Source organism: Mus caroli, chromosome 17, assembly GCF_900094665.2.
Source record: "Mus caroli chromosome 17, CAROLI_EIJ_v1.1, whole genome shotgun sequence".
Taxonomy (NCBI): domain Eukaryota; kingdom Metazoa; phylum Chordata; class Mammalia; order Rodentia; family Muridae; genus Mus; species Mus caroli.
The window spans coordinates 24,181,544-24,204,944 of NC_034586.1; the positions used below are offsets into that span (position 1 = coordinate 24,181,544).

Genomic DNA, 23,401 nt, shown 5'->3' on the forward strand with positions numbered 1-23,401 from the left:
CTGGCTTTTGAGAACAAGCTGATGCCGACTACAGAAGCAAGGGGAACAATGTCTAAGAGACAAACGTCAGCAACTCACCATGTTGGTGGCCTTTAGAGTGTGGGTGGCATTGGCAGCTTCAACCTGCCTGCTCTGCTCTGCCCCTGCGGGAACCTGCTTCATCCTGCCTGCTGTGTGCTGTGTGTGTGCTCAGGCGAGATGAGCTATTCGTAGGTCTGCTCCCTGGAAATGGTGGGTGCTGGCCACATCTGTGACCTGTTCCCAGAGAGGGTGACATGCCTCCGAATGAGTCATTCCAGATCTGGAGGCTCCCTGCAAACGCTCCTTGACCCGGTGCCTCTCTATTAACTGCAAAGACCGGGGTCAAGTAACAACAACGACTTTGTTTGAAATGCCAACTAATTGAGACAAGACGGGGGCATTTGTCCAAAGTCCACCTTGCCCGGAGGCTGAATCAGGGGCGGTTTATACAGATGGCCAGGACAGACTGGGGGGCGCCTCCTCCCAGGTGGAGGCTTACGCTTAAGCCAGGCACATCTGATCCTAATCTAGTCACAAGGCGCTTTCCCGTTCTGCAGATCTCAGCAAGGGTCATTTCCTCGAGCTATTCCTGTCTTCCGTGCCTCTGCCCACATGCGGTGGCCGGACCATTGCACAATGCACGGCTAGAGGGGGCGGCTGCCCAGTGGCTCTGCGGGGCTCATCACCAAATTAGGCTGTAACGAAGACCGGTTCTGCCGAGGACTGTGGAAATCATGGGGCAGACAGAAGATAGAGAGCAGGGAGAAATCCGATCCCAGGGCCCGGCTTCAGGCCTTGTCCCAATGCAGGACTGCCTGCCGCTCCTAGAGCGGTTCTCACGGTGCAGCCGCGTGGCGGCGCCCCCCAGCGGCCGCAAACTGCAGCGCCTCTCCGGCTCGACTGAGCGCGGAACGTGCAGAGAACGGGCAACTCTCGCGAGAACGCGAGCTCTATTTGAGCGCATGCGCGAAGCGTTCTGCCTTCCTTTCCGGTTTCCGCGGCAGCCGCAGCCATGAGGTAGGTTGTTATCGGGGTGCTATCCACCGCCATCCGCGCACCCAGACGCCCGCGGACGCCCCGCGGCCCGTCTCGGAGGCTCTCCCGGCGGCTGCCCCGCGTCGCGAGCCTTTCCCCAGCGTGCCGTGGGCCTGTCCTCGGGCCCGGGGTGCAGCATGGCCGGCCCTGAGCGCCTTCGCTTCTCCCCAACAGCAGCAAAGTCTCACGCGACACCCTGTACGAGGCGGTGCGGGAAGTCCTGCACGGGAACCAGCGCAAGCGCCGCAAGTGAGCGCGGGCCTCCCTCCCGGGGCAGGGCGAGCATCCCCGGCCATGGCCACCCGGGCTCACAGCTCCCCTCTCGCTCAGGTTTCTGGAGACGGTGGAGCTGCAGATCAGCCTGAAGAACTACGACCCTCAGAAGGACAAACGTTTCTCGGGCACCGTCAGGTTGGCACCGCTCTAACCCCACCCAGCCCTCAGTGTCCCCGTGTGGCCTGGCCGCGCCCTAGGCGGGCACGGGGACACTGACATGCCAGGGTAGTTCAGGAGCCCTGCTGCGGGCAGGCTGGCTGGACGGACCCCCACCCTGGGTCTTAAAACAAGAGGGGAGGCGTGGGGAGGCCTCGGCCGAGCCCGCCGCCTAGCCTGAGAAGCCAGGCTAGTGTTACCCAGAGCTCCGGGTAAGGCTTGCCGCTCCCTGCCATGCCTTCAGATCTAGCAGGATGGCCAGTGTCGGGCATGACCTGTTCTCTGTCCTTCTCCCCCCCATCCCCCACAAACGCAGGCTCAAGTCTACCCCTCGCCCCAAGTTCTCGGTGTGCGTCCTGGGGGACCAGCAGCACTGTGATGAAGCCAAGGCCGTGGATATCCCCCACATGGACATCGAGGCGCTCAAGAAGCTTAACAAGAACAAGAAGTTGGTCAAGAAGCTGGGTAGGTGGGGCTCACTGGGGCTGAACACAACCCCATGATCCCCTGCCCGGGAGTGGCAGCAAACAGTGGGCTTCACGACAGTTAGAAAATGCCCCACGGGCCGGTCTGATGCCCCCTTCCCCATGTGTGCAGTTGACTCATAGCCAGCTATTGGTTTGGGTTTCAAGCCTTTTCAGTTAACAACCTATGGAGGGGTCACAAGTGTCTCCGACGTGTTAGCCTCCATGGTAGCCCCTGTCTTCGCATACATTTTGGGAATATCTATCCACTGTGAGCTAGGCAGTTGTCATGCCTGCTTTTACAGATAGGAGGAGGTATCTCCATTTTGGAGTAATACTGAGTCTAACTGATGTTGCCAGACTGGGGTCTAAGGTTGTCCTCTAGAAGTGCTCAGGACTGTGCCCTGTCACTGAGCTGTGTTCTCAGGTGACATGGTTTCCGGGCCTGCTTGAGGCTTCTCAGGTAGCTAGCCTTGGTCCACCTTTGACAGATTTTGAGACAGCTTTTTTCTTAAGATTTTATTTTATGTATATGAGCAGGCTGATGAGGGCCACAGATCCCATTACAGATGGCTGTGAGCCACCATGTGGCTGCTGGAAATTGAACTCAGGACCTCTGGAAGGCAGCACTCTTAACTGCTGAGCCATCTCTCCAGTCCATAGTTTGAGGCACTTTAAATGCAGGCTTACAGTGAATCCAAGGGGTGGGGGCCATCACAGCCCCTCAGTTCTATGCAGCACACCAGGGACATCCTGGTCCAAGACCTCTGTGAGGACTTGAGGGTGACTGAGGAGGCAACTTGGCCTTCTCGTTGCAAATAAAGGGTTGGTTGTTTAAAATGGTTTTATTTTTGGCTCAGTCCTGAGTGTCCGTGTCTTCTCCTAGCCAAGAAGTACGATGCCTTTTTGGCCTCCGAGTCTCTGATTAAGCAGATCCCACGTATCCTGGGCCCAGGCCTAAACAAGGCTGGCAAGTTCCCCTCCCTGCTGACACACAATGAAAACATGGTGGCCAAAGTGGATGAGGTGAAATCTACAATCAAGTTCCAGATGAAGAAGGTCAGTCTGGGCGATGTGTAGTGGGGAAACCAGAAAGAGTTAGGCCCTGGGCTAGTCACTGGGGGAAAGGGTACATGCTAGCTGACCTTTTCTGTCCGTGCAGGTGCTGTGTCTGGCCGTCGCTGTCGGCCACGTGAAGATGACCGATGATGAGCTAGTCTACAACATTCATCTGGCTGTCAATTTCTTGGTGTCCTTGCTTAAGAAAAACTGGCAAAATGTGCGGGCTCTGTACATCAAGAGCACCATGGGCAAGCCCCAGCGTCTGTATTAGGATGCTCCAATAAACCTCATTGCTGCCACTCAGCCTTGGTGTGCCTGTGATTGGGAGCAGGGCATGTGAGGCCACTCCCAAAGCTGGAGGGAGGTCTGCAATGCTTCTCAGGTGGTGGGAAAGGTAGCTCTAACCACCTGGCTTTTCTAGGTGAAGTTCCCAAGCTAATTTCCGTGTGGTTTTCTTGTTTGGGGCTGTTGCTGTTATCAGGCCTTAGGGGGACACCCATAGACTGCTCAGTAATGGCTTTAAGCAGTGGGCATAAGAGTTCCTGCCTGCTGTAGCTTCCAGGTAACACCCATCTTGGGTAGGCTTCCAGGGCTGGAGGGAAACAAACCAGTAGATGTGAGGGCAGGACATGAATAGGCTCAGCAGGTCAGCCAGGGAACATATATGGTCCATTTGAATCACCTTGTGAAGATAGGTCTCAGAGAAGTGCTGAAACTACCCCAGGCCTTGTGGATGACAGAGGTCTCTTAGGTCTCTTATCTAAAGACCTGCATGAGCACCCAGCATGGTCACCTGGCAGCAGCTAATCCCAGGCCTCTCTTGTTAAGTTTGCCACTTAACAAGCCACAGTAGCTGTTACTTGAGGCACTAAGGTGAGCTCTGGTCACAGGTGCATGCCAGTGATGAGGGGTGGCAGTCATGTGTCACCTGTTTTTGACTAGGTAGGGTACAGGGTTGCATATGGCACAACTGTCTTGACCCAGAAACAGCTTTTTAATTTTTTTTTTAAAGCAGGAGCCAGGCCTTGAGTGGCCCCTGCCTTGAGCCATTTATGATGTAGCCCATCACAGCTGGATTTTAAAAATACACAAAAAATATATATATATAATACATGTTATAAAACCTACGTGGGGTTTGGAGGTGGCCTGAGCAATGGTGAAAACCTTCCGGAAGCTCGGGCTGGATGGGGGGCACAGTACTTCATTTGAAACTCATAAATACCCAGGTGACCTTGGGACCTGGATGTGGAGAAGGCAGAGGCAGCCTCCTGTTCCCTGCCACCTGTCTTCAGGACACGGAGGGGTGGGGGGCTAGTGGCTGGTATGCTGGGGGGAACAGGAAGTAGAGCCCTGTCTAGGCTTCAGCCCAGCAGAGCCCCTTCCCCACCCCGTGGGCAGCTCTGCTAGGGAGGTAGCTGAACCAGCCCCAGCTCCCTTCGTCCACTTCTGTGGGCCTCCGTCTTGGCACTTTGTCTGATATGGGAGACCCAAACTTGCTGGGTAAGGGGCCTGGGAACAGACTGGTACCCAGAAGGTACAAAGAAGTGTGGGCCCTTCTCAGCCTCCCCCAACCTGACACCATGTACCAGGGCCTCCTTGCAAGCTGCCACTCCCCAGTCTCAATGCAACCCTCACCTGCCCATCACATTCCCCTAGGGGCCAGCAACCACACACTAAGCCCCAAGGTGTCCTCCGTGGTACAATTCTGGTGTCACTTGAGGCCAGGTGGAGCCTGGTCATCTGTGGCTCAGTGCCCAGGCAAGCCACCCCACCGTGGAGCCCTCTTCTCTCCAGTAAAGCGCAGAACAGTGGCAGGGAGCGTGTGTGCTGGAGCCAGGGAGGCAGCCTGGGTCCCAGCCTGAAACCCACGGGGGGGGCTGGGCTAGGTCCCCCAACCCACACGGGGAGACCAGGCAGGCAGGTGTGTGGAGGATGTCCGCCTTGCATCCTGTGGAGGTCGAGGGCAGGCTAGTCTTTGACAAGCTTGTAGACGTGGTGCTGCGCCCCATGCTCGCTGGTAGAGACTTCAAAGACAAAAGCAATGACCAGCAGGGTCTCCTGCGAGTCCCGACTTGTGACCACCTATGGGGCAGAGAGGAAGGGAATAGGACTCAGTAAGGGCGGGCAGCTGGGCGGACTGTACTCCTCCAGGCTAGCCCGGTTCCCCGAGCCACGGGACAGTCGCGCCCTTGCCGCCCGCACCTGCAGGATGGTGAAGTTCTCCAGCACACTGTTCATCATGTACTTCTCGGGCAGATGCTTGAGTTTGTGGATGAAATTGATCATGTACTCGCACATGGGTGAGCGGTGGATGCGGTACACGAAGCGGCCGTTCTCCAGGCGGGCGTACTCGGTCTGCAGAGTGGGGCGAGAAGGAGCGTGACTGCGTGTCGTGTCATTGACCTGACTGTGCCCGCCACTCACTCCCCAGGCCTCCACTCACCTCCACCTTCTCTACCACCTGCTTGCCAAAGGAGCACACCTTGGTGGAGACGCTGATGGTCATGCTGTCGGCTGAGCTGTACTGCGAGCTGACCCCGTAGAAGGCCCCAGGGCCTTCCTGGATTGTGCTGTTGAGGTCAGCCTGCGGGAGGGTACCGAGTGTTGCAGAGGACCGGTGGTCACGTGCTTCCCCAACGCCACGCCTCCATCCCACCTACCCAGGGGCCTGCAGGTCCCACCCAGGGGCCCACTAGTAGGGGCGAACAGGCAGGGAGCTGGGCACGCTGCCCATCTGGGGTTAGAAGAAGAGGCCTCACCCAGAACTTGACAAGGAAGAAGGCGTTCGGGGGCCCCTTCTCGTAGAGTTCCTTCAGCCCCCCCTTCTTCTCGGGGAACTTGTCGTAGATCTGTCGTACATCCACTGCCTCCAGGGGTGGGTCTGAGAAGGCAGGGTTTGTCTGGCCGATGTGTACAAACAGGTGTTTGCTGTACTGTGGGGAGGGCCGAACCGGGGTCAGCCTGCAGGCCGGAGGACCCCCACTGCTAATACGCTGAGCTGGATGCTGGATCACGGGCCAGACTCCCCCATCCCCACATTACCGTGTCAGGGTCCCGTTGCACTTCCATGAAGGCAGAATACTCCAGGAGGCGTAGCCGGGAGGAGGCGATGGTGCGGTCCTGCCATGCAGGCGCAGAGGCGGTGGCTGAGGCAGCGGCTGGGGGCAGTGGGGCGAGGGACTCATAACCTAAAAAAGTAAGCTCTAACTCATCTGCCCACACGTGGTGGAGAGCAGGATTGGTCTGTAAAACCCAGAACATGGTCCAAGGAGCCAAGGATCTCTGCCTGAAACCCATAGGTGGACGAGTCCCCCAAACCCACACCCAGGGACACCAGACAGACAATTGTGTGAAAGATGTCTTCTTGAGTCCTTGTGGATATCAAGGATACCAAGGAGGTAATCTTGGTAGTAGTCATGAGATATTTTTCCGTGTGGTTACACAGAAACAAAACTACTATCACCTAGATTGGAATTCTGGCAAAATTTTGGTGTCTTTTTCTTTTTCTACACGGAATAGAAACCTCTCAAACCGCTACAGCTGCCACCCACCCCAGCACAAAGACACAAATCCCAAACAGGAGGGCGGGCACCAGAGGTGTCCGGTGCTAGAAGGCATGGTGGGGCACTTACTGTTGAGCGCTGGTGGCAAGGGAGGCTGGATGGGGTAGGCAGGCTGGGCAAAGGGCTTGATGCTGCAGATGATGATAAAGCAGGTTAGAGGTCTTCCCCTGCCTCCCCTGATCCGTTGTCTCATGGCGCATGCTCACAAGCTAGCCCTCCACCTTTGCGGTTTAACTCAGACGGTACCCAGCTGCATCCCACAGCCCATGGCTACACTCCCTTTCCATCCCCCAAAAGCTCAGTCTCAGAACTGAGAACCTGGGGTGACCAGAGGTTACTGCAGTTACTCAAGCAGGCAATACTTACTCCTGAGAAGGTCCAGGCTGTTGTCCTAGCAGAGGGGGGCTGCTCCAGAACTGTGGACAGAGCTAGGGCTTCAGTACCCAGAAACCCTAGCCACACCCCAACCCCAAGCCCAGCCCCCCAACCCTAGCGCAGTCCCCACCTCCGACCCCAGCCCTGCTCTCCCCACCCCAGCCCACCTCAGCCCTACCCTTGAGGAGGAGGAGAAGACAGCCTGGGGTAGAGGGGAGGGCGGGCTGAACTTGTTCTGTAGAACGCTGGCAGAGACGATTTGGGCAGACGACATGGACGCCATGCTCTGGAGAGCTTTGTCCTTGGAGACTTGGTCCTGGGGGCAGTGGTCATGTCAGGCCTGGGCCAGGCCCTTCAGGTAGGAAATTCTAGCTTTTGTGTCTGCCCTCTCTGGGTCCCAGTCTCCTGGTGTCTGTCTCCTTTCTGGGCACAGCCCACAGTATGCAATACCGTTTGACCATTTTATCCTATGCCCCAGAACTGTGGTCCCTTGCAAACTGGTTCTGGGATCCCCCTTATATACTGAAAGGCTGGATGCCCAGGTCCTTCCATGACTCCAGCAGAGGATCCCACGCGGTTGCTCACAATTACCCCCCCGTGACTTTTTCTATGTAATCAGACACTTCACAGTTTAGGGGCTTTGGTCTGGTTGCTATGCTGAACGGAACTACACTGAAGGCGAGAAGCACACCTGGTCTGGTGAGCACTCCAGCCCGTGTGCTCTCAAGCCCCTCCCCAGCGGTGCTGGGTTACTTACCAGGTTCATAGCCTGTGAAGGAGAAAGGGACAGAGCATTAGAAGATACACCTGAGGGCTCTGTGGGGAAGGGGACATGCTTTTTGGCAACCCACCCCCACCTTGTGCTCTGGCAGTTTCCAAGGAAGCCAAGAGGATGCCTGCTGGGGGCTGGAGACCCTCCCCACCCGGAGAGGGAGTGCCTGCTTGCCAGGGGTACCCTGGCAAGATGACAATGAAGAAGAAAAAGGATCATGGGGCTGGGTGTCCATCCTTGAAGTGAGCCCCATAGGCTTGGGAAAACAGGGGGCAGGTCACGAACCTCAGACTGGAGTTCTCAGCCTGGTAACTGTCATCTCCCACCCCCCACCCCACCTAGCTGCCAGCCAACACCCTTCATGTCCTCCCTCAAGCCCCCAAGGCCATTAGCAAGCAACAGTCAGGAGAAAAGAACAAGGGGAACACAGGAGAGAGGCAGGCTTGAATAGTCCTCAGACGCTGGCTACCAGCTTGTCCAGTCCCCAGGGGCTGTGTGGCCTGTGAAGACTACTTTTGGGGTTTTTTGTTTGTTTGTTTGCTTGCTTGGTTGCTTTTTTGAGACAAGAGTCTCACTGTGTAGCCCTGGCTGTCCTGGAACTCAGATCTGACTGTTTCTCTCTGAGTGCTGGGGTGAAGGTGCCACCACAGTGGGCACCTGGGAGCTTTTGAACTTACTGCTGTCACTTGTGTCTCTCAGACCCTCTCAGTTCCTCAGCCCTGGTCTGGGCCCAGAAGGATGCTGGGCAGGGCTAGGCCAAGAGCCAGGGGGCCCATACCTTCAGCTTGGACTGAATCTCCCGAGACTTCCTCCTGGCTAGAACCTGCAAGTGACTACAGACCTGTAGGGGAAGAGAGAAGGAGCGAAGGACAGGAGAGAGAGGAAGGGCAGAGCTCAGGCCAGAGAGAGGTATGGTGGGCTGGAGAGCTGACCGAGGCAGAGGCCCTGCAGTGTGCAGAACAGGCAGACAAGGTCCAGGAAAGGGGCCGGAGGCCCTGCTAGGCACCCAACGTACCTTAATGCCAACCTGGTATTCCCGAACCTTCTTCCGAGCTAGAACCTGTATGTGGCTGGACACCTAGGAGGTGCCCCATGCCCCGCCACAAAGAAAAACACAGAGGGTGAGGGGCCACAGCCAGGACAGCCAGGGTGGGAGGAGCACCCCAGCCCTCATCTCTGGTGGACTAGGATTGATGGGAGAACCTGGCATCTTAGTGGGCACATGCCTCTAGGTACTTGGTATTCTCAATTGTTTCTTCTTGGTCTTAAATTAACCCACAGTGGTCTCAAGAGCCACCATGGACCACCACAGTTTCAGTTCGTGGAACAAAAATCCCAGCCCACGATCTGCCAGTCAAGCTCTATGCTCAGGTGAGGGCTGTACAGGACCCAAAGGAAGTGGGTCTTCCCCTCATGGGAATCCTCACCTTTGCGGACACCACACAGGCTGCATGTGGCTCTGTGGCTTTTCCCAGCATTCGAGGAAGCCACAGCTGCTTGCTTTTTTTTTTTTTTTAAAGATTTATTTTATTTTATTATATGTGAGTACACTGTAGCTGTCTTCAGACACTCCAGAAGAGGGCGTCAGATCTTGTTATGGATGGTTGTGAGCCACCATGTGGTTGCTGGGATTTGAACTCAGGACCTTTGGAAGAGCAGTCGGTGCTCCTAACCACTGAGCCATCTCACCAGCCACCACCCCCCCCTTTTGCCACCACCACCCCTTTTTTTTTAAATTTGAGATCGGGTTTCACTATGTAGCTCTGGCTGTCCTAGGATGCACTATGTAGACCAAGCTATCCTTGAACTCACAGAAATCCTCCTGCCTCTGCCTCCCCTGTGCTGGGATTAAAGGCTGGCCACAGCTTCTGTCAAAGATCTTTTCTCTATGCAGTGTGTATCCCTCTGTTTCTCCTTCAGCTTCTTCTGTACCCAGCAGGCACGCCTTTCCATGAACAGAGTTAAGCACACAGTAGGTACTTTTATTTGAAGGTTTTTCTTTCCTAGCAACCTGCTCCTTGAAAGCCCCCAAGACTAAAGGTGAACTAGTCCCAGGCCAACAGTGCCCAGACTGTATTTCAGCCCTCGGCGAGGTCCAGGAGCAGAGCACAAGCCATCAAGGCTGCTCTATGGTCTATATCAGCAACTGCTGTGGGCTTTCTTCAAAAGTTTGTTATTCCCATAAAGAAAGTGCTCTTTGGAACCCCAGTCATGCCCCCAATTGGTGCTCCTCCTGCAGGCCCCCTGGAGTCCCAGCTGACGCTGGGCAGTACTGATGGCCACCAAACACTGGTGCTGGTGTTCCCCAAGCTTCATACGCCCAACTCATTTGATCTTTGCAGCAACCCTCTAACTTACAGATGACCTAATCAAAGCTCAGTCAGTCAGATGCAGAGCTAGCACTCAAACCCAGGCCATGTGACCCTGGGGGCCATTGGCTTCATCACCAAGCTATTCTCCCAGGATTCCTTCACACCCTTAGCACTTGGCACCACCTCCTCGGGGCCAGCTCTAACATCTGGAAGCAGGGGCTTACTCCCAACCTAATATTTGACCAGCTGATTAATAAGAAGTCATTGTGCCAGGCACGGTAGCATACACCTTTGACCCTGGTGCTTGGGAGGTAGGGGCAGGCAGAGACAGACCAACCTGGGCTACATAGTTCAATCAGAGCAAGTCCCACTGCTGCAGGTGACAGGAGAGATGGGCACCAGTCCCCAGATGGATGGCTTGCCCTATATGGACAGTCTAGCCAGGAGTAGGTGCAAGTGGGGTCAGAAAAGGCAGGGTGTATGCCCAACCTTTGGCCGGCTTGGTTTGATTCTGAACTTACAGACTGCCAGCCTTTCCTGGGCTAACCGGGTTCCCAAGAATATGGGTGTGGCAGTAACAGCAGCAGATGCACTTACTGCTTTAGTTATTCATGTATCTCCTAATTCACAGCTGCAAGGAGCCAAGGCTGGGGAGCAAACTTAGCCTCAGGTAGCACAGACTATCGGAACCTCAGAGTCTGTGTTGCCCAGGGTCGGGGACGGGTAAGATGGAGCCTTACTCTGGAGCCTCAAACTCATGGGACACTTTGACTTCAGCCTCTCAAGTGTTGGGGTTACAGGCATATTCCACTCCACGCTGTGTGCAGGAGGCCTGCTGTACTGAAGACCCAAGGAGTGTCTCTGAGTTTGTCATAGGAACTCATTCAGGGCCCAGGACAGGCATCACTAAATGCCCACACTAGGTAGGGAGCCTGGAGCTGCCTTAAGGACTGAGGTTAGGGACAGGTGGGGCTTGTCTACGTACAGCCAGCACTCTAGGGGAAGGGGGTGCGGAGTTTGAGTCCCAACCCCTCGAAGGACTAGGGGTTGAAATGATATCTCCCTTAGGTACCCCAGATCTAACTCATCCAACGAGCCCCCTCTCTGCCTGGTCTCCCACAGCTGCGGGCCTTCCTGGAATGAAGCTGTCATGTGTGCTACCTTCTATTCCACCCCTGTGAAGGTAGTCTCCGCCTCTGCCTCCTGGCTGGCCTCCCAGATTCACTGCCCTAACAGCTGCAGGGCCCCACACCCCACAACTGCCTCCACTCCTTGACCACCTCCCCCCACCTCCAGGCTCCCTCCCTTTCTCCTAGCTCATCCTGATAGATGTAGGGGCCCATCTTGACTCCTCCCCCACCTCACTCAGTGACACAATATGGGGGTCACTAAACTCCCCTTTCCCAGTTTCTTAGTTTTATGCAAACTTGACACACTCTAGAGTCAATTGGGAAGGGAACCTGCTTGAGAAGACGCCCTCCCAAGTCTGGCCTGTGGTTCATTTCCTTGATTGATGCAGGACAGTCCAGCCCTCTCTGGACAGTGCTGTCCTTGGGAAAGTCTGTAAGAAGGCAGCAGGGGGCTGCAAAGATGGCTCTCAGTTAAGAGCACTGGCTGTTCTTCCAAAGGTCAGGAGTTCAATTCCCAGCAACCACTTGGTGGCTCACAACCATCTGTAAAGCGATCTGATGCCCCCTTCTGGGTGTCAAGGACAGTGTGCTCATATACATAAAATAAATAAATACATCTTTAAAAAAAAAGGTGGGGCATCAGGAAGCAACCCTGCTTCAGCTCCTGCCTCCAGGTTCCTGCCTCCCCTCAGTGGTGGCCCTGTAAGGTGGAACAGACCCTTTCCTTCCCAAGGTCTCAGGTCTTGATCACAGCAACAGAAAGCCTACGTCACATGGGAAGGCTATAAAGAGCGGGCTCTGAGTGGCTGTATGGTCACAGGCAGGCAGAATGGTGTGAATGCCATCACTTGGCAGTTTTCTGGTGTGTGTTTACGCAAGTGGGGTACTGTGGGGGTTGCTACCCTGTCTGATCTACTGAATTCCCCACTTGGCATGATCCCTCCCTGGTTAACTTCCACACCTTCCAAAGGAGGGTCTGACATCCTTCCTCCAGGCCAACCTCCAGCAGGACTGCGGCTGTTTTACTACCCAGCCCAACTAGGCAAATACCCATCTTTCTGATTGATGAGCAGGCCCTGTGAGCTAAACTGTGCTTCCTACATCCAAGGTATCCATCAAGGTATCCACTGGTGGTGTGACAGGGGACCAGGGCCATCTCTCTACCTGTTTTCTTGTCCTGGTTTTTCCAGTCCTCAGCTTGATGTAGCGGGCAATCAGCTCATTTCGACCTAGTCAGGGAGACAGAGCTGGTGAGGACTGAGGGAGAGGGTAGAACCCGGGGGGGGGGGGGGGGGGGGGGCTGGGCACACCCACTCAGGGATCCCCTTCACTGCCTCCAGGACTTGGTGGAGGACGTAGCCTACAGAAAAAGCCTTGACAGGCTTCCTGGGCAGCAAGGCTCAGAGGCTGAGGGTTTGGATAGGTCTCAGCCCACGTCCTCTATCTGTAAGCTGTTCTGTCTAGCTTCATCCTGATCATGGGGGACCTGGAATAAGTTCTCTGTCCCTTCTCTGGTGAAGGAAGACAGGGGACCTCTGATATGTCTCTTATACTGACAGCTTGGGTTAAGGTATATCACTGGGTCCTTGTGCCAGTGACCCCTATGGCATTGCCCAATCCTCTCTGAGTCTGGGGGTAGGGACTCTGCACAACACCAGAGACCATCTTGGGGAGTAGGCTACACAATGTGGGGGCCGCCTAGACATACCACAGGGTGTATGTCAGCATCCAGGGTGTGTGCTCAGCCCCCCAACCTCTTGGCCTCCCCAGAACTGCCACATTCCCCAAATTCCTCTGCGATGACAGAACAGGCCCCACCGCTCCTCCCTGCCCGCCAACCCCTTGTCTAAAAATACCCCGTGGGGCTGCCCTCCTATTGGTGAGGGTATAGTGTGGGCAGGTGGCCCCACCCAGTGGAGCACCCCAGAACATCTTCCTGTCCCAAGAGTGGAGTTTTTCAAGCATCAAGGATTGGCCTGTTCAGATAGTGGGACCCCAATCTCCGTATGATATTCCCCAGTCCTGGGCCCTGGGAGTTAGAGTCTGGGGCTGCCTCTCTAGGCCACAGACTCCTGACAGAGGCTCACTGGACTGACCCAGTTTTCCTGGCCCCCTGAGTCACCCCGAAACCTCCAGCCGGCAGGGCTAGGGAGAGGCGGGGCGCGTGTGGGCTGTGGCAGGCCTGTTTGCGAGGTGCAGTTGGAGGAGGCCCCAGACACACGCAGCAGCCCAAGCCTGCCGGCCCGGACTCGCCCGCTGGGCAAGCCGCCAGGGCTCCCCCAACCAACCGGTCTGGCAAGGGACAGAGAGCAGGGGGTGGAGCCAGCGGGCGGGGCCACGCCCACCTCGGCAGCCGCACTCACCGTACATCTTGCCCTCATCTGACAGGATGATCTTGCGCCGGCCACAAGGCGGGTAGATGGCCAGGGCCTCCTGAAAGCTCTGCTCGATGTCTGGGCTCCACACTCCCTCGGCATCGTTGTCCAGCCCCTTGTCCAGGCCTTCGGACCCATCTTCCCGGGCCTCCCCGGGGCTGCTGTTGGCGGTCCAGCTGTTGGACGCTATTGTGCTGGTTGCTTTGGGCTCTGGGCCTGAGCCCCCTGGATGGCCTGAGCCTAGACAAGCAAATGCCAAGGGTTAGGGCAGGTTTTTCCCACCCACCCCAGCGGCCACATTCAGTGTTCCCTACACCACAGGTAGGTGCTCCAGGTTGGATGCTGTGACCTTGCAGGAGTTAGTCTGCCTCTCTGAGCATGGGGTCCTATAAACAGTCTGTGGAAGGAACAGGCTGGAGAGACAGTTAAGAGTGGACGGTCTCAGTCCCACTCCCAGTACTCATGTGCAGCTAACGCCTGCCTGTCCCTCCAGTCCCAGGGGACCCACATGCCACGCATACACAAAGTTAAAAACGCAAATCTATTTTAAAACCAAAAAGGGTCTCCTTGAGTTATGAGGATTAAAAGGCTAGGCTGGAAACCCTGAAACAGTAATATTAGCTGGGTGTGGGCATGTACCCTGGAATCCCAGCACTTGGAAGGCTGAGGCAGGGGGATCAGTAGCTCAGCCTCCTCCACTACACAGCTCATCTGGGGCCAGCCTGGGCTACACAATACCTATGTCCTTCTTGTCCCTCTCCCACCCAAGGGCCATATTGTGGCAGGCAAGAACAACTCCTGGAAGCTGTCCTCTGACCTCCACACACAGGCACAGACAGCACACAGGGATAAATAATTGTAATAAAATGGTAAATGGCTGGGGAGATGGCTCAGTGGTTAAGGGTCTTGGCGGTTCTTCCAAAAGACCCAGGTTCTATTCCCAGCACCCATGTGGCAGTTCCAGGGCATCTGACACCCTCTCACGGACACACATGCAGGCAAAACACCCACTTCTCATGAAATAAAAGTAAATTAAAAAGGGTAAAAGGAAAAAGATCCCCTTGATCTCACCAACCATAACAGTGCTGCACAATTGGGAGCCCGAGGCAGGAGGACTGCTAGTTTTGAGCCAGGCATGGTGTTTGCCTGTAACCCAGCTTTGGGTGGCTGACTGACTGCAAAGTTCAAAGTTCAATCTGGAATTCCCAGGGAGACCCTGACTTAAAACACTAATAAAAACCTTTTGAAACACTGGGCAGGGAGGCAGAAGCTTTTAACTTCAGCACTTGGGAGGCTGTGGCAGGAGTTCAAGGTCATGCTCAGCTGTGTCCAGCCTGGGCTATGTGAGGGTTCAGCCTGGGCTATGTGAGGGCCACCCCCCGCCCCCCACACACATGGCACCTGCATAGCTGGTCAGTCCCTACACAGGCAGACATGGAGGATGCTAATTCATAACAAGAAAGTTGAGGGTCCCCAAGCAGCCTCTGAAGAGGAGTGTCAGGCAAGGACTGGTCTGTCTGTAGCCCTCAGGGGGCAGCGGGGAGGACTCCAGCCCAGGGCCCTTACTACCGACTCCTACCAGCATTAGAGCAGCCCTGCTCTGAGATGAACCTGTTCTCACCTACCCAACAGAGGACCATGGGCCAGGCAATGTCCTGGGAGTGGCCAGGACACAGACTGTGCAGGACAGCTAGGAGGTGCAGCCAGCAACCTGGCTCTCCTCATGTCCAGCTTCCATCTACTTCCTGTTCCCATGCCCCCTCAGCCCCACACCAGCCCATAAACCACCCACCCACAGCTCTGTCCTAGCTCACATGGCAGATGGATCAATGCTCTGGGAAGAGGGGTGGGCACCCTTTCTCTCCCTTGTACCTCAGCAACCCCAGAACACTGGAACCTGAAATCAGTGTTCTTGGGGCCTCCAAACCTTAATAAGCTTTGCTCTGGGGCAGTAAGAATGCAGTGTCTGCCAGCCTGGTGGCTCACACCTCTAATCCAGCACTCAGGAGGCAGAGGCAGGCAGATCTCCGAATTTGAGGCCAGCCTGGTCTACAGAGCAAGTTCCAAGACAGCCATATCTATGTTAGAGACAGTCTCTCGCTGTAGCCCAAGCTGGCCATCCCCCTGCCTTGGCCTCCCAGGTGGTAGGCTATCAGGCATATGTATGCAATTACAGGTAGCGCTGGATATCAGGTTTAGACTTACTATTTCCAACAGTAGCACCTCAGTATGCCAGGCACGGTTTGGGGATTTTATACAGTAACTCATAAATGTTACTTATTATTAATGCTACTTTGTACACAAGACTAACCAAGGAACAGAGAAGTTAAACAATTTATCCAAGGATACACAGTGAAATGATACAGCTAGGTTTTAAACAGAGTTACTGGCTACTGGCAGAGATGGTGGCCAGGGTTCATGGGGAGAAAAGAGGCCCTGGCTGCTCCCTGACCCTGTAGACAGAAAACAAAACGGCATCATCGAAACCTGCCACCTGACTAGGAAAAGGAGGTCCAGGCCATGAAGTCCCCTCAGTTCAAGTGGCTGCAACAACTTCAAAGGTCCTACAACACTGCACAAGACCAGTGGTGTCTAAGCCACCCAGTGACAGCAAGGGTCAGATGCCCCTACCAAGAGCCTGTCTCTCACCACAGGACCTGTCTAGGTCTGTAACCCCTCTCCTCTGCTTACAGGAGAAAAAGGACAAGATGTAATGCTAACGGGGGCGGGGGGGGGGGGACGGGACACTGGAGGGGCAACTGAAGGTCTTAGCCTCTTCAGATATCAGTCTGATGCTAATGGGGCTGTCAGACCAGCTAGAAGGGTCAGAGGACCCACCCAGAGATAGGAACCTTCAGCCTGGGCCTTCAGCCTCCACTGGAACAGCCGGGCTCAGTGATAGGGACCCTGGTAGCCTGACTTCTGGAGAAACTTTCTGGCCTCCCCCAAGTCTCTGACTGCTTTCCCTCATCCAGGCTGTGCCCCCCTCCTGGGTGATGTCAAGTCCTGCCCCGCCCCCGAGGGAGCATGTGGCCAAATATGGTGAACAGAGCAGCCTGGGGGCCGGGACAGACTGGGGGATGGGGCAGCCCCTGGCTGGGATCTTGGATAGAGAGCTGGGGAGGGGAAAAGGCATTGGGGGGGTTAGTGGGAAGTGTCAAGGAGTAGGGACCCTAATATCCACACCCTACGAGGCTCCTGGGTACCTGCAGGCCAGGCCTGACATGGTTCTAGGGACGCACTTCTGGTGGGCAGAGTGTCCAGACAGATGACATAAATGGTACTCCCTCCCCACAAAACAGCTTCACACAGTAGCACATGCCTATAAGGCTCTTGGCTACCCAGCAAATGCTGTGGTCAGGGGTCTTCTCTGCCAACATCATTCCAAATGGACATCCTTCAGGAGAGGGTGGGAGACTACTGGACTGATCACAGTTGCCCTCCCAGGGTGGGTGAAACCAGCGGCTAAGTGTGGGTGCTCACCTCCCAAACCCTGGGACCACATGAGAGACAGGAGGTTGAGTCTCAAATGGCTGACTTACTTGGGTAGGCTAGTCCCCAAAGACAACCTCCAGGTGGAGGTTGTGTTCTGAGAGGAACAGAGGACCAGGAAATGGACCCAGGTAGATGGAAGGGAGTGGAGGGTCCCAGAAGAGTCACCTAGCAGGAGCCAAACAAGAAGAGTGAACTGTGTGCAGAGAGAGCGTAGACAGAAACCAGCAAGTACCAGACAGCTCACTCTCCATCCAGACAGGCAGGCAGGCAGGCTGACTGAGGGACTCCCATCTGGGGTAGGAGGAGGGAGAAGAGCAACCCATCCACACCCAGCAAAGACCCAGGGATGGGCCCACCCGCGCCCAAGTGAAGAGGCTAGGAGGTGGGACCCGTAGGGACACCTCAGGAGGAAGTGGGGGCCGGAAGGTAGAGCAGAGCAAGGACTGACCAGGGAGGAGGAGGAGAGAGGCAGGAGGGGAGGGTGGGGCCTGGCTCAGCTCCTCCCACAGACCCTCTTCCCCCATGCTGGAGTTTTCTGCATGGCTTTAGTCTTTCTCCTCACCCTTAGCCGCACCCTGCCTCCTCCCCTGTCCCAGACCCTCAGCCTAGGGGTCAGCGACGAGGAAGGGGGCCAGGAGGCCCAATGGAGATAAGGGGCCGCCCACTCCCAGCCCCAGGGCCAGATCTGCGGGCAGAACTGGCCAGGCAGCTCTGAGTGGAGGCCAGAGCTGGGCGGGTGCCAAGGCCCTGGTCCTCCAGACCACCAGTCCATTGGCTTCCTCCGAAGAGGGAAAGCCAAGCTTAGGCGAAGGCTCCCGTAGAGCTGGTGTCCTGGTAGGGGCACAGCAGAGAGGAGTCACGCTGTCAGGTGGCTGTTTCCCAGGGGTACAGAGGCTGAGCCGGGCCCTGAAGCCAGCAGCTACCCACCTTCCAGAGACCCCGGCCCCCAAATGCTCTACTAACTGGAGCCGTAAGCCAACGTGGGCAAACAGTGGGTTCCGAAGCGCTCCACCGCGGGCTGGGCTGGGAAGGGCGCGCTGGGCCTCCCCACCCCCCTAGCCTTGCTTCCCTCCACCCCACCCCCACTGCAGCCAGCTGTTCTCCAGCTGCCAGAGGCTCCCACCCTACAAGTGGCCAAGCTCTGGTTGGGACCAGAATGGGCAGGGGGAGGGGGTGGGGATGCTGTATGTCTCCCCCACCTCCAGTCAACGGACCCAGGAGGGACCTGCCAAGTAGCCACACCCTGCCATGCTGGGGAGGGAGGACCCTCTCCCTTTCTCCACAGGAGGGAGTAATTTCCAGACCCACTGGAGAAGGCAGGCAGGCAGGCGGGGCCTCCCCGTTCCAGCTAACTAATGTGCTTCCAATTTTGAGAGCCATGGTTCCCATCCCTCTCCCCCACTTCCAGGAGTCCCAGCCAGCCCCCTCCTCAGAGCCCCCAGGCCTCCTACAGTCAGTGCTGACCGGTCCCAGAACAGAACACCTTCCAATCTCTCTCCAGGGTCTCCAATAGAGGAAACCTCAAAGATCCAGCAGGGACAGGCTGGGGGACGGGGGTCCCACAAAGCTTGGCTAAAGCTCTGTGTGTCTATCTACCTGCCCCAGGTTATCCACCGGGCAGCCAGCAGTATGCTACTCGGAAGTCAGCATCCTTTATAAGCACTCAGGTTTCCTTCCACTTTATCTTCCCCTTCCTCTCTCACAGGAGGCAGCAGCCATAGTAAGGTGCAGCCTCCTGTGTTTTAAGTGTGTGTGCGTGCGCGCACTCACGTAGTTATTATTTATTTATCCATGTATGTGTGCACACTGACAGGCCACTGTTCACGTGTGGAGGTCAGAGGTCAATGATAGAAGCCCTCTCCTTGCACCACATAGGTCCTGGAGGTCAAACTCAGGTTGTTAGACTTGGCAACAAGCCCTTTGTCCCGCTGAGCCATCTCACTGTTCCACCACCCTTTTCTGAGAGAGGATCTTCACTCTCCTAACCCAGGTTACCCTGGAACTTATGATACACCCAGGTGCTGGTGTTCACAACTGTGAGGAAAAACTCAAATTAGGGTTATGTGAACTGTAACATAAATTTATCATTTTAACTACTTGTTTTTCTTACTGGGTTTTGATATAAAGTCTCACTTTGTAGCTCTCACTGGTCTTGAACTCACCATCCACATGCCCCGACTCTCATGTGTTAGGAATTGCAAATGTGAGCAAAAAGAAAATTCATATGGTGGTAAAAACAAAAATTCATACATAACATCTACCATGCCCCCCCCCATACACACACAGCATCTTTTTAAAAATTTTTTGAGACAGACTCTCTCTGTGTAGCCCTGGCTGTCTTGGAGCTTGCTCTGTAGACCAGGCTGGCCTCTCAAGAGCAGAGCTGCGCCTGCCTCTGCTTCTGAAGGTACGCACCACCACACCCGGCTGGGCAGTACCTTTCCAAGGTCTTCCAGGTAGATGGCACATGCTCTGGTGTCACAGGCCCCCCACACCCTGTGTGGCAGAGCCCTGAGGATGTCACCCACACAAGCTGAGGCAGTGACCACCCACGGAGTTGGTCTCAGTCACACCCCTGTTTCTCACATACTCCGTCCCAGGCTGTCTCACAGGATACAGGCTGTGTTCATTGCATCCGGCTCCTCTGCGCCCTCATACGCATCCCTGGTGGCAGAGGATCCTGTCGTTGCATTCACATGCAGTGTCATGAACAGTCACACAGACAAACCCAAAGCCACCTCACGCGTCATTTCACAACCGACAACAGAAGTGGCCACGCCATGGCATGACAGGTCACACGGAACGCCTCTCAGGTAGAATCCCAGCACCATGGTCCCTCACACAGCCAGTGTACCCAAAGACACACAAATTTTCTCCACAACTACCCTAGTGTGGTACTCAACACTGGAATATCATCCCAGCAATCTCTCTCTCTCTCTCTCTCTCTCTCTCTCTCTCGTGCATGTGCACACACACACACACACACACACACACACATACACACACACACGCATCTCTACCCCCCACCCAACTTACACACCAGATTCTCACAGGCTCTCTTTATACCACGTGGGTCCTGGACATCCCATTTCTAGCTTGACAACAAGCAATCTTACCTCAGAGCTGTCTCTCCTAACAGCCAGCCAGCCCAAGGTCTCAGTTTCTTGAACGACCACAGTGATGGAGGACGTGGCTTTCAGGCACATCACCCGCTTTCCCCACTTGTGGCCCCAGAGACTGTACCTGGGTCTTTTCCCACACATACCCCCCCCCCTGCACAGTGTGGCCCACACAGATGACCCCCATGGTCCTCAACTATCCTCAAATCCAGTCACACCAGCAGCTGTGTTCCCATTTCCGTCTATCACTTCCTGTCTTTTCAGGTCTGGCAGGGAGTCCAGGAAACAATCAACACTCTAGGAAACCCCAAGGGCTGAGGCTCTGGGGACCTGGGTCCGGATTCTCCCGCTCTAGCCTCTGGAGGGTCTGGAGCATGCAGAGCACCGCAACAGTGAGCACAGGCCAGCAGTGACAGGCTCAGGCTCCCATGACCCATGGGGAACCTCCTGGGAACCCCAGAACACTGTGACAGTCAGGCCTTCCCTCTACCACTCCTCAAACAGGAGTCCACCCTCCAAACCTCAGCTCCTCCAGATCCACCCAGGACAGGACTGGTGGCTGCTGTTCCAGCAAAAACTCCTACATGGAACTGTGGGGGCCCTGAAAGGCTCTAGGTAGCCATCCAGTGACCTCTGAACCCCACTTACAAGGGCAAGCATCCCCAACTCCACACACAGCCTCCCCTGTCCCTTCAGCTCTGTCTCGAGCCACTGTGCTTTGACTACATGTCCTTCCCCAGACTTTGCTCCCACCCTCCCTGCACTGTCCAGGGCCACCCGCCCATCCCTCTAGACCCCTCTAGGCTCAGCTTCCATGATGGGCCTGTGGGATGAGGGACCAGCACCTGAAGAGCCACCAATACAGCGGGCGGGCAGCAAACCAGAGACCCATCTCCTGCCCTTGGTGGAGCTATCTTTTTATGTGTATTTCTTTTCTCCCAATAGCAGAACGAGTTAGGGTGTAAAAATTCAGTGATGGTGGATGAAAGACTCTGGGTAGACACACACCTGTGTGTGTGTGTGTGTGCGTGCACACTCAAAAGATTTCCTGCCAACCACTGGCCATTCTGTTCCCCAAAGTGCTAATTAGCATTAATTACAGTTCCCTTCCTGGAGGTGGGGAAGGCCTGGCTTCCAGCCCCTCCCTGAGGAGGGGGGTAATTCAGTCTCCTGTCCACTCTTGGCCCAAGGGATGAGTAGACAGACCCTCACCCTTCCCATGAAGGAAGAAAAGGCTTGTCAGACAACGGGGAAGACCAGAGTGGGAAGGGAAGACCGGATGCCCTCCATTGCTTTAACAAGTGTCAGGAGAAGGAGGTCTGGGGACTAGGAAGGGCAGAGGTTTAGTCCTTACGCCTTCAACTAATAGCTGCTTTCCCTCCTGGCAGCAGCCCGCAGCTGGCTGTGAGTGTAGGGGTGTCCCAGACCCCAGCACTGAGGCGAAACCCTGTGTATACAGATCCAGGCTACGAGAGTTCAAATACACGGAGCCACCATGGACACCAGCCCCTCAAAGCTGTGTCCAGCCCCCACCGCCATCCTCCGGGCTAGGCTACAAGTCCAGGCCTGACTTGGTTCTGCCCCTACCTGGAGAGAGCTCGAGATACAGAGAGAGGGACACAGGCCCTGAGAAGCCCGGCCCTAGGCTTCGTTCGTTCCCCCTTGCTCTTTAAAAACCTAAGCCCTCAATCAGGGCCCCTGTTGGGGGGGCGGGGAGAGTAGGGGCTAAAGTGACACTGCCCGAGGGCCTGCTGGGGCTAGAAAACAGACCCACATCAGCGCTCCGGCCTCCCTTCCCAGGCAGGAATAAAGACGTGACAGACAATGGAGAGGACCCGAGTGGGAAGGGAAGCCTTGCCGCCCACAATTGCCTTAACAAGTTCTCCGGAGAAGTGCGGGGAAGGCCCCAAATCCAGCCGCGTCCCGAGCGAGGCTCCTGGAGCAAGGAGCTGGGACTCGCCCCGACGCGGGCGGCAGAACTGGAGGGGACAGGCGTCCCCCCACGCCTTTGGGTGCGCACACGCTCCAGGCTCACACTGTGGCTTCCAGACACCGGAGCCGGGTCCCAGCGCAGCCGCGAGCAGCGCGCACACCGGCGCGCCCTGGCTAAGGCCTGCGTGGAGCCCGGGGCTCGCGGGCTCTCGGGAGTCCAAAGGGCGCCCCGGATACGAGTCCCGGCGGCAGGCCCTCCAAGCCCGCGGCTCCGGGCGCACACCCCGGCACACGGCGGGGCCAGGCCCGGGCACCCGGGACACTCCAGGCTTCCCAGCCTCCGGGTCGCGGGGGGGTGGGGNGGGTGGGCGGGGCTTCCCGGAGAGCGTCTCCCCCCTTCCCTCCAAAGTTCCCGGCACCCAGGTCCTGGGCTCCGGCGCTGGCTGGACAATAGCTCAGAACCCCCAGAGTGTCCCGGGTCCCCGCCATCCAGAAGCCACCGGAGCAGAGCAGTCACCTCTGCGCGCGAGGCCTCCGAGTTGCATTCCCCGGGCTTACCTGCTCCGAGCTCCGGGGGGCGCTCCGCCGGGCCGCTCCGCCGGGCCCGAGGGAGTAGTGAGGGGGGCCGGGAAGGGGGGTCGTGGGCAGGGGGATGGCCGGAATGTACGGAATGAGCCCGGCCGGAGCGGGAGGTGCTGGGCGCGGAGGAGGGAGCGAGCGGGACGGAAAGTTTGTGTTGAGGGAGCCGGGCGGGGGGGTGGGGGCTGCGGGAGGGAGGGGCGGGACCGGTAGGCGGGGCCAGCGGCGGGCGGGCCCACGGGTGGGCGGTGCTATTTGGGGGAGTGGTCTAAGGCGGGCCGGGGCCTGCAGTCTCTCTAACCACCCAGTCCCAAGAACGCCCGTCGCTGTGGATTCACACTCCCGCGCACCCCATTTCTCGCTCGTCATCTCAGAGTTCCCACCTCCCCTACACAACCCCCTTGTGGGTACTCCGCTGAATCAAGAGGGATCAGGCCTGGGGCGGAGCCAAGAGGAGAACTCTGCCCCCTAGGTTGGACTCCTTGGAGGTGTTTAGGGTCCTGGGGAGCCGGGTCCCTCGCATCCAAGTGACCCGAGCGCTCACGGGGTCTCGGGCTCCCCACCCTTCTACTCGGGTCCCCGGTAGCCCAGGCCTCTGCAGCTCCCCTCCCGCCCAGAGCCCGCCCCCCACTCCGGGGCCTCAGACTCGGCTCCGCCCTGCCCGGACCCGGTTTGTCTGGTTCTCCCCGAGTGGCTTGTTTCTCGAATTTCTCCCTTTCTCCCTCTTCCTCTACC

General features: G+C 56.6%; 2 protein-coding genes across 2 annotated transcripts; one reads left to right on the top strand and one right to left on the bottom strand.

Moving 5' to 3' along the window:
- Positions 1–963: 963 nt before the first annotated feature.
- Rpl10a (ribosomal protein L10a) lies at positions 964–3,317 on the top strand. Its single transcript, XM_021186516.2, has 6 exons — positions 964–1,038; positions 1,231–1,305; positions 1,387–1,467; positions 1,805–1,953; positions 2,839–3,011; positions 3,115–3,317. Exons 1-6 carry the CDS (start codon positions 1,034–1,036, stop codon positions 3,283–3,285), a joined length of 654 nt encoding a protein of 217 aa, XP_021042175.1. The 5' UTR covers positions 964–1,033; the 3' UTR covers positions 3,286–3,317.
- A 672-nt stretch (positions 3,318–3,989) lies between these two features.
- Tead3 (TEA domain transcription factor 3) lies at positions 3,990–23,021 on the bottom strand. The gene is made up of 15 exons (XM_029471408.1): positions 23,017–23,021; positions 22,646–22,851; positions 13,530–13,781; positions 12,331–12,395; positions 8,740–8,802; positions 8,503–8,565; positions 7,710–7,721; positions 7,131–7,268; positions 6,944–6,993; positions 6,647–6,708; positions 6,057–6,202; positions 5,774–5,947; positions 5,458–5,598; positions 5,217–5,369; positions 3,990–5,096 (listed from the first exon to the last, which is right to left on the bottom strand). The coding sequence occupies exons 1-15, from the start codon at positions 23,019–23,021 to the stop codon at positions 4,983–4,985; spliced, it is 1,644 nt and encodes a 547-aa protein (XP_029327268.1). The 3' UTR covers positions 3,990–4,982.
- Between the last annotated feature and the right edge of the window lie 380 nt (positions 23,022–23,401).

Coding starts and splice junctions, on each gene's coding strand:
- Tead3 (XM_029471408.1), bottom strand. Junction 12,396..13,529: donor AGATGAGGGCAAGATGTACG/GTGAGTGCGGCT, acceptor CTCCCTGACTAG/GTCGAAATGAGCTGATTGCC. Junction 6,994..7,130: donor TCTTCTCCTCCTCCTCAAGG/GTAGGGCTGAGG, acceptor CTCTGTCCACAG/TTCTGGAGCAGCCCCCCTCT.
- Rpl10a (XM_021186516.2), top strand. Junction 1,306..1,386: donor AACCAGCGCAAGCGCCGCAA/GTGAGCGCGGGC, acceptor CCTCTCGCTCAG/GTTTCTGGAGACGGTGGAGC. Junction 1,954..2,838: donor GAAGTTGGTCAAGAAGCTGG/GTAGGTGGGGCT, acceptor GTCTTCTCCTAG/CCAAGAAGTACGATGCCTTT.